General features: G+C 38.0%; 1 protein-coding gene and 1 pseudogene across 2 annotated transcripts; one reads left to right on the forward strand and one right to left on the reverse strand.

The window, feature by feature from the left end:
- The first annotated feature begins 476 nt into the window (after positions 1-476).
- On the forward strand, positions 477-1,872 carry LOC149990981 (tRNA-splicing ligase complex subunit RTRAF-like; annotated as a pseudogene).
- Positions 1,873-9,107: 7,235 nt separating this feature from the next.
- NXT2 (nuclear transport factor 2 like export factor 2) lies at positions 9,108-15,176 on the reverse strand. 2 transcript variants are annotated; one of them, XM_090264301.1, is made up of 4 exons: positions 15,010-15,176; positions 13,937-14,023; positions 12,258-12,402; positions 9,108-10,640 (listed from the first exon to the last, which is right to left on the reverse strand). In XM_090264301.1, the coding sequence occupies exons 1-4, from the start codon at positions 15,022-15,024 to the stop codon at positions 10,459-10,461; spliced, it is 429 nt and encodes a 142-aa protein (XP_090120427.1). In that variant the 5' UTR covers positions 15,025-15,176; the 3' UTR covers positions 9,108-10,458. The 2 variants fall into 2 exon arrangements, with proteins under 2 accessions (XP_090120427.1, XP_090120426.1); XM_090264300.1 differs by lacking the exon at positions 15,010-15,176 and adding an exon at positions 14,741-14,855.
- Positions 15,177-15,616: the final 440 nt, after the last annotated feature.

The following is a 15,616-nucleotide window of genomic DNA, read 5'->3' on the forward strand; positions in this document are numbered from 1 at the left end:
GACAAAAGTAGGTTTACAGTTGTTTGCATGAAAAATAATACAATAATTAAATAAATAACAATACAAGAATAAACTCTGTGTTTCACATAGTCACAACTATAAACCTATCCTCTCCCCTCCTTGTATTCTGCTGGATAATCAAGTGGGTGCAAAACATGATTATAATGATCTGAGTCCAGACCCTAACTCTATGTTAAGTATAAATACAACAGAACTTTAAAAAGGTTTCAATATATATTGAATTTTCTAAGAATGTAAACACCACATAAACTGAGAGAAAATTGCACTATAATTTATTTGAAATGTTACCAGGAATTACTTACCATTTTGGGAAACCACAACACTGGACAGTCATGGTATTTGAGTTGAAAAAACAACAAATAACACTAATCAGGCCCTCTCACTGAGCTGCCTGCACCTCCTTGCCTCTTTTCTCCAGGCTGAAGCCCAGGAGACCAGAGCTAGAAGGCAGAACCATGTTTAGATGCAAGTTGACTGCCCTTGAGTACCACAACCCTCCCAGGATCAACTGCAAAAATAGAACATTATTTATTATTTTTTATTATTTCCATGTTAAAATCATTTTTTAATGTTTCAATTACAATTGACATCCAATATTATATTAGTTTCAAGTATACACTCGTGATTTAACATTGTATAACTTAGTAAGTGATCATTCTGATAAATCTCACACACATCTGACACAATACAAAGTTATTAGAATATTATTGACCATATTCCCTTTGTTGTACTTTACATCCTCATGACTCTTCTGTAACTACTAATTTGTACTTCTTAATCCCTTCACCTTTTTCACCCATCCCCAACCCTCTTCCATCTGGCAACTGTCAAAATGTTCTCTGTATCTAGGAGTATCCAGGAGTCTGTTTCTCTTCTGCTTGTTCATTTTTTCTGTTTTTTAAATTCAATTGTGTGTGTGTATATACATACATATATATATATATGTATATATATATATATATGTGTGTGTGTGTGTGTGTGTATTTATTGCTCATATTTTTATCTTGTTTCTCTTTTACTTCTTTATTATTTGCTTGAAGACCAGAAAATCAGATGCTACAAACTTTAAGACAAAGGTAATTTAAGATATATCCACAGCAGTGACTGGCCCAAGTTCTTTGAAAAGTATCTCAGAGATGTTAATTCTCCTTTTTCAAGATCAACAAGAAGCTATAGACTGCCTTCTTGGTTTAGCTGTTAAGACATGAATATGAAGATAATGTTAAAAAATACAAAGACTTGGTACATAATAACACAAAAAGTACTGACAATGAAGCTAAAACGCAGAGCCATTGATTAATTTGAATGTAATGGGATAAGGCTGGAAATAAGGGAAAGGGACTAGTCAAGGAACATTTATGAATGACCCATGGCCATGGACAACAGGGTGGGGATTGACTATGGGAGCAGAGGGTGGGCTGGGCAGAGGAGAGCAAAGGGAAAAAATGGAGCAACTGTGATAGAACAAAAATAAAATATTCAATAAAAAATTTGGATGTAATAATCATGATTTGAAGGCTGGTAATGGCTTTGGCTAACCTTCAGATTCAGCGCCATGATGATTACCTTGTAATCCTTAAGGCAATTTACGTTTCGGTCCAGGAGTACCTGGCACAGGATGCAGCTGTTAAAGCAAATCAAAAAAGAGATTGCCTGTTGTTTTAGACAAGCATATATTCTTGGTTTGACACAGGAGATGCAGTTGTTGATGAAGCTGCTCAAATTCTGTGATTTCTGCATATAGAAGAGCTCAGAGAGACACAGACCAAAATTAATGAAGCCATAGTAGCTGTTGAGGCAATTATTGCCAATCCAAAGACAGACGACGGACTGGGGAAATTTGGAAAATGAACATTTTGGGATATCAGCCTCTCATCTACCTAGTACAGTTGGAAACCATGTATGCTCTGGCATGGGTTTGGAAACCAAATGTCATGTTTTCAAGGGAAGAATCCCAGCAAATTGACTATGTTATAGAGATTTACCATCACTGCTTTTTCTTTAATAAAGTTTAGGATACTGGGAAAACAACAAAACCCACTGATTACTCACGGTATTAAGAGTTCAGAATACCACAAACTATCATGCTGTTGCAGTCATGGTTGCTTCAACATAAAGGTATAGACAAATGAATACTTCAATATTTATTTAGTGGAAACCATAACCATGTACATATTGGAAAATGAATTAGATCATTCCTCACACTTCATTTTTTCCCAGGCTGGGGGCAGTAAACAAGGCTTAGGTTAAACTCTGACAGGGAATTAAACCAAGCGCTACAACAATGAGAGAACCAAGTCTTAACCACTACACTGCCAGAGAGGTATGGCTCATACTCAACCTTTCATCACTTTAAATATACTATTTGCTACATAAAGCTATGCCCTGGCTCGTGTGGCTCAGTAGATGGAGCACCAGCCTGCCAACTAATGGGCTGCCGGTTCAATTCCCAATCAGGGCACATGCCTGGGTTGTGGGCCAGGTTCCCAGTTGGGGGCATGCAAGAGGCAACCACACATTAATGTTTTTCTCCCTTCTCTCTAAAAATAAATAAATAAAAATTTTAAAAATGATAGTATTGTGTAAAAATAAATAAAACTATACATAAGATACACATATCAAAATTAATAAGAATATAAAAATACCCATGAATTCACCACCTAACTCAAATAATATAACATTATTAATAATTTATACCTATCTATCCTATCCCACCTTATCTGTAAACCCTGAATATTTGGGTTGCCATCAAAGATTTTCTCTTATAAATAGTACTTATGTGCACATTTCTATTTTTGAATCCTTGTATACATGTGCAAGAGAACAGATCAAGGAGCGGAACTGCTGAATTGTAGAGTAAGTAAATACAAAATAATGCCATATTGTTTCCTAACATGATTGTACTTATTGACAATCACAGTAGAAATGCATGAGTTCCTGTTTATTCACATACTCTTCAACATTTGGTATTATCAGATGTCTTAATTTTGCCATAGGCATAAAATATTATTTTATCATGACCTTAATTTGCTTTTCTTGATCACTAATGAAGTTTAGCATCTTTTCATAGGTATGCATTCTATGTTTCTTCTGCAAAGGACAGTTCATTGCCTTTGACCACTTTTACATTTGTTTTCTTTTTAATTTGTAGAACTTCTTCATATTTCTGGTTAGGAATCTTTTTTTGTTGTATTATTATAAATGTCTCCTCTAAGTTTGTAACTTGTTTTTTCATTTTTTAAAAAGATTTCATTTATTTATTTTTAGAGAGAGGGAAAGGGGGGGAGAAAGAGGGAGAGAAAGATTCATGTGGGAGAGAAACACTGATTGGTTGCCTCTTGCATGCCCCTAACTGGGACCCTGACCCACTACCTAGGCATGTGCCCTGACCGGATATCAATCCGGTCACCTTTCAGTTTGCAGGCCAGTGCTCAATTCACTGAACCACACCAATCAGGGCTGATATTTTTTTTTTAATTTTCATTTTTATTTTTAAAATATTTTATTTATTTTTAGAGAGAGTAGGAGGGAGGGAGTAAGAGAGGGAGAAAAACATCAATGTGCTGTTGCCCCTTGCATGTCCCCAACTGGGGACCCAGCCTGCAATCAGGCACGTGCCCTAACTGGGAATCAAACCAGCAACTCCCTGGTTTGTAGGCTGGTGCCTAATCCACTGAGCCATGCCAGCCAAGGCTGCTTTTTAATTTTTAAAAGGTCTTTGAGACTTCTGGCCAAGATAGAGGCGCAGATAAGACATGCTTTGCATCATTCCACAGCCATAAGAAGGACTACATCTACCTCAAAACCAAAAACAACCAGAACTACCAGAAAATCAAACTGCATGGAAGTCCAACAAAGATAAAGAAGTAATACTCATCTAGACAGGTAGGAGGGGCGGAGAGGACACAGTGTGGCAACTATGGCGATGGTGGCGACAGTGGCAGCAAGGCAGTAGCTATGGCCAGCCAAGAGAAAGAGCAGTCACACATTATAAAAGCCATGAGGGACACCTGGGGAGTGATCCCAGTCCCAGGCCAGACCACGCAGCTCATGGTTCCAGTGCTGGAACAATAAAGCTGCTTCTGGCTGTGAAAACCAGTGGGGGCTGGGGCAGCAGAAGACACTGCATGTCTCTCATGAGAGTCTGTTTAGAGGCCCCCTGGTCGTAGAACATCTACCAACCCACCCACTCTGGGAACCACAACTAAGACAATAGCTAGAGAGGTGCCCATCCCATACAGGAAATGGGTGAAGCGATGGGAAAAGGGGTGAATGCTGAGCAAGCAGCATTGCTCCCTCTCTGACACCTCTCCCACATACAGCACCACAAGGTGGTGAAATGGGTTGCCCAGCACTGACAAATATCTAATGCTCCACCCCTTGTAACATAACAGGTGCGACAGCTCTACTTAATACACAGAAGCAAACACAAGAGCCTGTCAAGTTGAGGAGACAGAGAAGTATGGCCCAAAAGAGGGAACAGATCAAGGTTACAGTGGGAGAACTAAGTGACAAGGAGATAGCCTACCTAAAAGATGAAGAGTTCAAAACAATGGTGATAATGATGCTCCCAGACTTGAAAGACATGATTGAGTATGGCAAATGGAAAAAGGAAGAAGTGAAGGTTGTACTAAGTGAAATAAAGAATAATCCACACAGACTTCCAGCCACGATGGAGGCCTAGATAGACACACTGCATCTCCCTCCACAACTATGAAGGACTACAACTATCTCAAAACTGTAGACAACCAGAAGTTCTAGGAAATCGAGCTGCATGGAAGTCAAACAAACAAAGATATAAAGAAGAAATACTCATCCAGACAGGTAAGAGGGGTAGAGCTGGGGCAAGGGGAAGCAGTGTGGCACTGGCAGCAGCAGGTCGGTGAAAAGCAGCCACACATTTTAAAAAGTAGGGAGGAAAACCTGGGGAGCACTCCCAGCACCAGACCTGACCACTCAGTTCATGGTTCCAGCACCAGGGAAAATAAAGCCTCATTGTTTCTGACTGTGAAAACGAGTGGAGGTTGCGGTGGAAAAAGAAACTGCCAGTCTCTCAGCAGAGTCTGCTTGTTAAAAGGGCCCCCATGGTCCTAGAGGGTCCGCATACCCACCCACTCTGGGAACAATGGCCAGGGCAACAGCTAGAAAGATGCCAGTCCCATACTGGAAGCCGGAGACGTGCCTGGAAAGGGGCAAGTGCTAAGCAAGTGGCATTGTTCCCTCTCAGACCCCTCCCCACATACAGTGCCATAACGTGGTGAAAGGGGTCGCCCCATACTGAAGAATACCAAAGGCTTCGCCCCTTACAACGTAACAGGTGCAACAGCTCTACCTAAGACACAGAGGCAAACAAACACATGAACATGTCAAGATGAGGAGACAGAGAAGTATGGCCCAAAAGAGGGAACGGATCAAGGTTCCTGTGGGAGAACTAAGCGATGAGGAGCTAGCCAACTTAACAGACATAGAGTTCAAAACACTGGTGTTAAAGATGCTCACAGACTAGACAGATATGCTTAAGTATAGCAAACGCAGAAAAGAAGTGAAGGCTATGAGAAATGAAATGAAGGAAAAACCACACAAAACCAATGCTGAAGGGAAGGAAACTGGGGTTCAAATCAATGATCTGGAACAGAAGGAAGAAAAAAAGTCAACCAGTACAGAATAAGGAAACAGGAATTGAAAAAAATGAGGAGAGGCTTAGGAACCTCTGGGACAACTTTAAATGTGCCATCTGAATCATAGGGGTGCCAAAAGGAGAAGAGGAAGAGCAAGAAATTGAAAGCTTATGTGAAAAAATGATGAAGGGAAACTTCCCAATTATGGTGAAGGAAACAGGCATACAAGTCCAGAAAGCACAGAGGGTCCCAAACAAGCTAGACTCAAAGAGGACCACACCAAGACACATCATAATGAAAATGACAGGTTAAAGATAAAGAGAATCTTGAAAGCACCAAGACAAAAACAGATGGTTACCACAAAAGTTTTCATGAGACTGTCAATTGATTTCTCAAAAGGAACTCTGCAGGCAAGAAGGGACTGCCAAGAAGTATTTAAGGCGATGAAAAGCAAGGACCTACAATCAGGATTACTCTATCCAGCAAAGCTATCATTTAGAATGGAAGGGTAGATAAAGTGCTTCTCAGACAAGGTAAAGCTAAAGGAGTTCATCATCACCAAGCCATTTTTATATGAAATGTTAAAGGAACTTATTTAAGAAGAAGGAGGTAAAAACTATGAATATTAAAGTGACAACAAACTCACAACTATCAACAACTGAATCTAAAAAATAAAAACAAAATTTAACTAAGCAAACCAGAATAGGAACAGGATCATAGGTATGGGGATCATTTGGAGGATTATCACCTGTGAGGGAGAGGGAGAGAGAGAGAAATGGGGAAATGGTGCAGGAATTAAGAAGCATAATTGATTGGTACAAAATAGACAGGGGGAAGTTAAGAATAATATAGGAAAATGTGAAGCCAAAGAACTTATATGCACAACCCATGGGCATGAACTAAGGGGGTGTGGGATTGCTGTAGGGAAGAGGGGTATTAGGAAGAGGGGAGCTAAGGGAAAAATATTGGGACAATTGTAACAACATAATCAAAATATACCTTTAAAAAAAAGAACCTCTTGGCTGCTGTGGCTCAGTGGATTGAGCGTCGACCTGCGAGCCAGGTGTCGCTGGTTCGAATCCCAGTCAGGGCACATGACTAAGTTGCACGTCAGGTCCCCAGTTGGGGGCATGAGTGAGAGGCAACCACACAGTGTTGCTTCTCTCCCTCTCTTTCTCCTTTCCCCTCTCTTTACAAATTAATAAACAAAGAAATAAAATTAAAAAAGAACAAAACAAAACAAATCAAAAGAACTTATGAGCAATATCTGAGATTTTTTAAAAAGTATATTTTATTGATTATATTGTTACAATAGTTTCAATTTTTTTTCCTCTTTGCTCCCAATGTCTGAGATTTTACTGCCTATATTTTCTTCTAGGATTTTTATGGTTTGGGTTCTAACATTTAAGTCTTTAATCCATTTTGAATTCTTTCTTGTGTGGCATAAGAAAGTAGTCTAGTTTTATTTTTCTGCATAGATCTGTCCAATTTGCCCAACACCATTTATTGAATACTCTCTTTAGCCCATTCCGATATATCCTCTCAGGCAAGGGAAACAAAAGGAAAAACAAACAAATGGGACTACATCAAACTAAAAAGTTTTTGCACAGCAAAGGAAACCATCGACAAAATAAAAAGACGATGCACTAAACGGGAGAACATATTCGCCAACAGATCTGATAAGAGGTTAATATCCAAAATTTATAAAAAAACATATGAAACTCAACACTAAAATAACAAACAATCCAATTTAAAAATGAGCAAAGGACCTGAATAGACACTTCTCCAAAGAGGACATACACATGGCCAATTGGCATATAAAAAGATGCTCAATGTCACTAATCATCAGAGAAATGCAAATTAAAACCACAATGAGGTATCACCTCACATCTGTCAGAATGGCTATCAATAAATCAACAAACAAATGCTATCAAGGATCTGGAGAAAGGATTACCCTTCTGCACTGTTGGTGGGAATGCAGACTGGTGCAGCCACTGTGGAAAGCAGTATGGAGATATCTCAAAAAATTAAAAATGGAACTGCCTTATGATCTAGTTATTCCACTTCTGGAAATTTATCTGAAGGATGCTATAAACACTAATTTGAAAGGATATAAGCACCCCTATGTTAATTGCAGCGTTATTTACCATCACCAAAATCTGGAAGCAGCCCAAGTGTTCATCAGTAGATGAGTGGATAAAACAGCTATGGTATATACACACAGTGGAGTACTATTCAGCCATAAAAAAGAAAAAGTTACATCTTGTAATAGCATGGATTGACCTGGAGAACATTATGCTAAGTGAAATAAGCCAGTCAGAGAAAGACAAATACCATATAATTCCACTGATATGTGGAATCTAATAAACAAGCTGAACAAAATTGAAACAGACTCATTCATAGAGGGTGGGCAGACAACTCTGGGTGGTAGGGTTGGGGATGAAAGGATTAAGCAAAAAAGAAAAAGGACTCATGGACATGGACAACACTGTAGTGATTGCAGGCAGTGGGGGGGGTGGATAAGGGGGATAAGTGGTAATGGAAAAAATACAATAAAAATTATTTTTAAAAGAAAAAGACCTGGCTGTTGTGGCTCAGTGGATTGAGCGTCGGCCTGCGAGCAAAGTGTCGCTGGTTCGATTCCCAGTCAGGGCACATGACTAGGTTGCACGTCAGGTCCCCAGTTGGGGGGCGCAAGTGAGAGGCTACCACACAGTGATGTTTCTCTCCTTTTTCTCCTTTCCCCCTCTCTAAAAATAAATAAATAAACAAATAAATATATAATTTTAAAAAAAAAGAAAAAAATCAAAAGACTTTAAAACGAGCTTGAGAAAACTTGTCAAGACAAATTTTATTTTTTTTCAAGTTACAAAAATAGATGCATGTCAAAAATACAGTCTAATCCATATAAGAGTAATTCCAGCCATTTAAGTTACACAGAATTTGGAAAAACCAGTTTATAAACAAGTCTTAAAACATTCAGTTCATGAATAGTATGCAACTGCTCAATTTACTTATTGCTAGTTATGTGCATCTTTTACTTGAGACTGCTTTCCACAAGGGAAAGGGCAGTGCTGGCACATTCTGATTGGTGCTGCTAAAGCTGTGATTTTTAAAGCCAATCCAAAATCAGAATAAGCTCATTTCAAATAAGGTATGAGCTTTGATTAGCACTGCAAGAAGGAATGGTCTAAATTTCAACCCTACCCCATTCTTCTATTTTATTAATATATCAAAAATACAATGTGGTATTTGAGGGAAGAGTAAATGAATTACTGTTTTCAAATGAAGTGATAAGAAACATTAACTTTGAGCTGCCATGTAGAAACAAAGCTGGCACAACTAGCTTAAAGACGTTAAAATAATAAACTTGAGAACTAAAAAACAGTTCAAGTTTAACCAAAAACCAAAGCTGTATTTCTTTCTCTTCAGATGTTAAGATATAAAATCAATTTTTTAAAAGTTTGTGGGCCAAAGAAGATCTGCTGCTCTCTATTTTCTTGTTAAAAAGACAAAGAGCCATTTAACTACAACACATTGTAAAACAAAGCTATTTGCTCACAATGCCAGATGTAAGAACAGATCATAAAAATTAAACAATTTTAACTTTAATGAGTAAAAAAAGATAATGTAGGTGACAGTGGAAAACACAGGAAAGAAATCACTTACTTTGGAAGTGGATAATACATAGGAGGCTTTTGGCCTGAAGTTCACATGGAAGACTGAGAAATTAAGGATGTTCCCAAAGGGATATCAATGGCTTTGTTTCCAACTTTCCTGTCAGACCCTGCTATAGGATCAGGTTTATTGCTGATATTTTATCCCCATTAAGTTCTTGAGTGAATTGAGACATATACTGGTGCTAAGTATGAGGTGAACTGGAAAAATCTTTAAAACAATTTTTAGAACAAAAATGACACTCATGACCATTTGAAAATGATACTACCTTAATGACTTAAACCCTAAAAATAGGCTACATTTTTAGGAGGTAGAAAACAAGTACCAGAAATTTACCCGTCAGCCACCCCTCCTAACTTTTGGACAACCTTGGATCACTGTATTTCTCACTCCCTATTCTCCTATTAAAGCTATCAGTCCCACTGTTATCCATTACCTAAAGTTATAAACCTGGAGCTGCCAAGAAAATCTTTTTAAGAAGTTCTGCTTTTAAGTCACTGAGTATATCCAATACTCAACTGAGAACATGTTATACCTCTCTAGTAGATTAATACACTTCATAAGGACATGTCAACATAGAAAACATTACATAACATGAAAAAAGACCGCTGAGTATCTGTGTGTGACTCTAGTATGTCAAACTAGTTATGCAAACCAAAATTACTAATATTTTCATTGAATTGATGTGAAAATGAAAAAGTCTTATACCAAAACTGTATTACCAGTGTTTACTGAAAATAGATGTGTTCTACTACAAAATTAAGCTGATAAGAAAAAGAAATACTCCACTTCCTCCCAGTTATGTTGTGCTGATATCCTGTAGACAGTATTATAAAAGGATTTCATTTTTGCAATAGGTTGGGCTCACAGTATGTTAATATGGAGATCATATGTTTACAATACAACTATGAGAATGTCCTTAGTGAAATATATGTAAGGCATGTAAAACACTAATATTAAAGCTCTTAAGGGCAACAACTCAAACTGGCAGCTGCTAGAAAAGGGGCTGCCAGGAATAATATATCTATGAAATTTAGTTACAGAACATACTAGTTTATAGTGCTTCCACAATGAAATGAATTAATTTACATAAATTGTTGCTGAAACTAATGAACCAAAGGAGAATGGACTTTTGTCCCCTTTAGCTACTAGCCCAATCTTGAAAGCGGAAACAATCACTTGCAATCTTCCACACAGTGTTGCTAGCAGTAGTCTGGGCAGTCAGCAGGAAGTTCTGATTGAAGAAGTGCTGTCTGTTTCCATCAAACTTCACAATTCCACTGGTCACAACAAGAACTGTAGTCTGGGCCTGAGTAGCTTGCTCTTTACCCATACACATACAAAAAAAGAAGAGGTTGGTTTCTATCTCTAAATAAGCAGATTTTCAGGCTTAATATAGATTGCTTATAATTTAACACTTAAAAAACATTTCATAAATTTTCTTTATTTTAAGCATACTCTACTTGCACACCTAAAGCCAAAAAACCAAACAATCATTTCAAAGATACTAAAATTATTTTCCATCCAGAAAATTTTGGGGTACTCTAAAGTTACGAAATAAAGAGCATATATCTAGCACAGGACCATTTGGTTCCTGTGTTTATTTATATTTCATTGGGTTTCTAATACAGCCTTTTCATATTTTGTTTCTTAAAGCTGCTGCTGTTTTCAAGAACCATAAAGGAAAAAGGAAACACCCTAATGTACTACTTAAAACACTTAGGACCCACCTAGAAGTTAATCTTATAAATGGCATCATTCTATCTTGCATCTAATTCTATCTTGCCAAAAGTCATCCTTTCACATAATAAAATTTCTTCTGAGAAACTTTTTTTTTAATAATTTCTTTTATTTTTTGGTTTTTCAATTACAGTTGTCCCATTTTTCCCCCATTGCTCCCCCCACCCAGCCTATCCCTTCTCCCACAATCATATCCCTCCCCGTTGTCCATGTCCATGAGTCATTTATACACGTTCCTTGACTAGACCCTTCTGAGAAACTTTAATAAGTTGTGCCCTGGCCACGTTGCTCAGTAGAGCATTGTCCTGATACAGTATTCCTTCACTTATCACAGGTATTACGTTCCAGACCCCCTCGCAATAGGTGAAAATCCTAGAAGTAGAAACCTTACATTTATTTTAGTATTTATATATATTTTAAGGCTTTATAAACCCTTCCCACATACTTATAAACCGTTCCCAGTCCCTTATTAACATTTTCCACACTTTTATAAACACTACTTATGTTCTTAAACACATTCTACACTCTTAAAACTACGTAACTTTAACATACGTATACAGTACCGCAAAATGCTGTGATGTAGCGAAAAATCCGCGATAAATAGTTAAATATATTTTTAAAAATCCTGTGATACATTGAGGCTGCGATAAGTGAACTGCAATATAGAGAGGGACTACAGTATACCAAGGTTGTGGGTTTGATCCCTGGTCAGGGCACATACAAGAATAAACCAATGAATGCATACATAAGTGGAACAAATCTACATTTTTCTCTGTGTGTAAAATCAATCAATAAGAAAAAGTTTTTTAAAGAAATTATAGTAAGTTATAAGATGATAAAACACATTAATCAGGGATATAGTATAATTTTTCTCTGGAGACATTTCAAGGCATAGAAGGCAATTATTTAGAACAAAAAAGTTAATTGCTCCTCTTCATCAACAATAATTACATTTAGCTTCAATTTCTCACATAACATTTAATAAACATAATCACACAATCCACCCAAACCTCCTAGTGATCTGCTGGAATGAGCTAGATCTAAAGTAGTGCCAAAGTTTAGTTTGAGAGCTGATTTTCATAATATTTAACTTAGAAAAGTATACTTCTACCAGTAAAAGATGCTTGCTGCTTTTGGTGTTAAAGCTCAGTGCTCACTAAAGTAAAACAAAGAGAATACCTTGAAAGACCATGATCTTACCATGAACTGGTTGGCAGTCTAACATATTAACCTGGAATTCACTAGAAGGCAATGTATCAAAAAAATCAGCTAGGGCGTTCAGCCCTGTAACAGCATTTCCATTCCATATTAAAGTGGCCTTGTCAAGATACAGCCTGGTCAGTGCCTAAAAAAAAAAAAAAAAAAAGAAAGAAAAGAAAAAAAAAGGAAATATTTTTGTTTTTAGCAAGGCCTTTTACAGAAATGATCTGAAAGGTTCAGTTGGTGTATAAATATTTTCATAGTTCTATCTCCATTTCTACTCCCCTACCCTCTTCCACTGAAGACAATGTGAACAAGGTGTCTCTGCCTTATAACCTTGGCCTTAAATAGCTGTTATCCCACTCTTAATAAACTAGGCAGCTAAATATACTTTTTTCATATTTCACTTTAGCCACAATAAGAAAACTCTGCATGCAAACTGCAAGAGATTTTTAAAATTTTGCTTTCTGTATTTAAATGATTTTAAATGATCACAAATTTTAAGCATCTGGAACCCTAACCAGTTTTAGTCTCCCTCCCTTCTCTAATTCTTGGAATTAACAAAGTTGTCTTCAGCCAGGCCCCACCTGTACACTTCAACCCTAGAGTGTATATCCATGAAATCATTTCATATTTGAACCATTTGATGTTGTATAGGTTAGGAAGAATCAGTTCCTTTTACTATTCAAACAGCATATTTGATTCAAAAGAATCTCCAGTACTTGCTAAAGCAGTTTTTTTATAAGTCAAGTTAAGGTTCTAAAAAGGCAAAATTCAACAGTTAACTGTTCAGTCACAACAGTTTAGTATGTCACGGGACTCATTATTTGCTTAATTCTAAAGTTTATCTTGGCCAACACATCTTGACTCTGCCTTTTCTTTGCTACTTTATTTTTGAAAGCAGCAAGACACAATAAACATCCATTGTCACATCCTTTGTCCCTGTCTCATGCCATCAAATATCAGTACCAGGAAATTCTTTTATCTTCTGCCTTAAAAAAACAAACAAACAGATTTTTAGAGATAAGATGCTAACTTCTGTACCTACAGCATAGAGAAAGTTCTGGAAAATACAATCCTATGCTGATAAGAGACCTAGGCAAGATTGGAGCACATACTGAAATAATTCCTTAGAAGATATGGCTCAGGGATAAATCACAATGAAAAAGCTGACAAAGTGATAGGTTGTCCTTTGGAAAACTAAAAATGTCCAGGCCATGTGGATCCCAGTTGTGAGTGCCAGTTACAGCTATGAGATTTAATTTAAAAATTATCTATTAATATATGGAATTAAAGGGACAAGTCAGGGAACATTTCTTGTAATATCAGACCCCTTCACCAGCACAAATACTATTTTAACCAAATTGGGGTTGAGATTGATAAAATGTAACATATTTAAATAAATACATGTTAGGTCCTATGTTAACTGCAGTATTTAAACCGATTCCAATTTATTACTCCAGAAATAAAACGAGGTTAAGAGAGGTTAGCAACTTGCCCAAGGTCAGAGGTAAACACAAAGCTGGTATATGATTCCAGAGTACACACTTCCATACCAATCCTTCCCTAAGCAACGCACCATTAAAGAACAACCCCACAATTACCACTTCTGCAAGTCAGATGAATTAGCTTAAAAAAGAACTGGTATTTAATAGAGCAATAAAGCCTATAATACTCACCCGTCTTCTTTTGTCCATTGTCTCATAGTAAATATTGACAAATTCCTCAGCAGCTCTACATGCCTGATCTACATAAGTTTTAAAATCCTACAAAAAAAATTTCCAGAAGTGTGCATTACCACCCCTCCAAACCCTCACAAACACAAAACCACCAACAGAAGCTCATGATTTATTTCAATCACTTTGTAGCTCCATATATAGTCCAGATTCTTCCATATAAATTTAGATATTTTAAAGATTTAGGGCTCAAAAGTTTCCAATTTTTAAAATTTTCACTACTTTGGAGTACATATTTTTAGGACACACTCATCCCTCATTAGTGACTTTAATATTTTTTCTCACTTCAAACATAAACTTATCTTAGCATGGAAACTGGTATTTGAGTACTTACTTTAAGCCTCCAATACTTTACAAAATATCATAATAAAAATGTTGCAGTCTTGAACGCTAAAATGAGGGGGTGGAGGAACTGCCATTGAATAAGTAAATCAGGGAAGTGCTGAGTTCTCTTTTCAAGAGGTAAGTTAGGACCAAAATCAAAAATTGTTGAATAAAAAAAAAAATAACAAAGTTCAATGAACTATTTGAAAAATTACGTACTTAGGAAACTTCCTCACATTACGTAACAATTCACAGGCACTTGTAATTGTAAAACCGAAAAAAAGAAACGCTGTTGGGGGTTTTCTTTTGCGGGAAAATTAAGTATTCCCCAGCCATTTACCCAGCCCAGCCTACTCTTTGAATTAAGAACTAGTTTCATTTCTAGCTCAAGTGATCCTAAGGTATAAACAGACCCCAACATACTCGCCTCTCGCTAGCTCCCATTTCAGTCCTTTCCAGCACCCTAAAGAGACTGCACAGTCGCCGGCGGTAGGGGGTCGGTAATTGGGGGTCCGGGGGTGGTGAGGGTACGGATGGAGGGGGTCTGCAGAGAGCGGACCCCGCCCCGGAGCCCGGCGGGCCAAGCCCTGATTCGCTACTTGACCACGTGATCCGCAACCACTCGGGACCCTACCCCGCAGCCGCCCAAGCCCGAGCGCTCACGCATCCTGAGGGGCGGCTCCGGTACTTACCACAGCCGTGGCCATCGTTGAGCCCCAAGGACTCCGTTCAGGCAGTGGTGGAGTCACTAACTCCTCACGGGTCCGGCTCCTGTGTCTGTGGGAGGACCAAACACTAATGAAGATAGCGAAACCCGCCAAAACACGGAGTTCTTCCCTCGCCCATTCTCTCCCGGAAGTAGCTCGGTCCGTAGTTAAAAATATTCCGATGTTCCAACCTTAAGCCGCTTTCTTTCACTTCCGATTGTACCCTCCCAGTCGCGTTTATGTATTTGTTTGATACTTAGTTTGGAAGAAAAAAAAATCACTTTGCTTTTGTAAACTAGATACTCTAAAGTAGCCACTTTTCCAAACACTGGCCCAGTGACAAGCGAAAAAGAACTACCTACAAAATCCAACAGGGGGACCTCTTTGCTTTCGGAGGCGAAGCCAAGGCTAGCTGAAGACCAATGAAAAACGCGAGGGAAGACTTACAGGATCTGTTCCCTATAGGAAAAAGGGATGTAGCTTGGAGAAGCGCGCGCAATCATACTGCGCATGACTAGCAGAGAACGGTATAGAGTTCTGGAACACTCTGGAAAGACTCGTTCCTCGTATTAAACCCCAGAATCTCCGTAGT

This window comes from Furipterus horrens, unplaced genomic scaffold (assembly GCF_987537825.1).
Source record: "Furipterus horrens unplaced genomic scaffold, mFurHor1.1.pri manual_scaffold_17, whole genome shotgun sequence".
NCBI classification, from domain to species: domain Eukaryota; kingdom Metazoa; phylum Chordata; class Mammalia; order Chiroptera; family Furipteridae; genus Furipterus; species Furipterus horrens.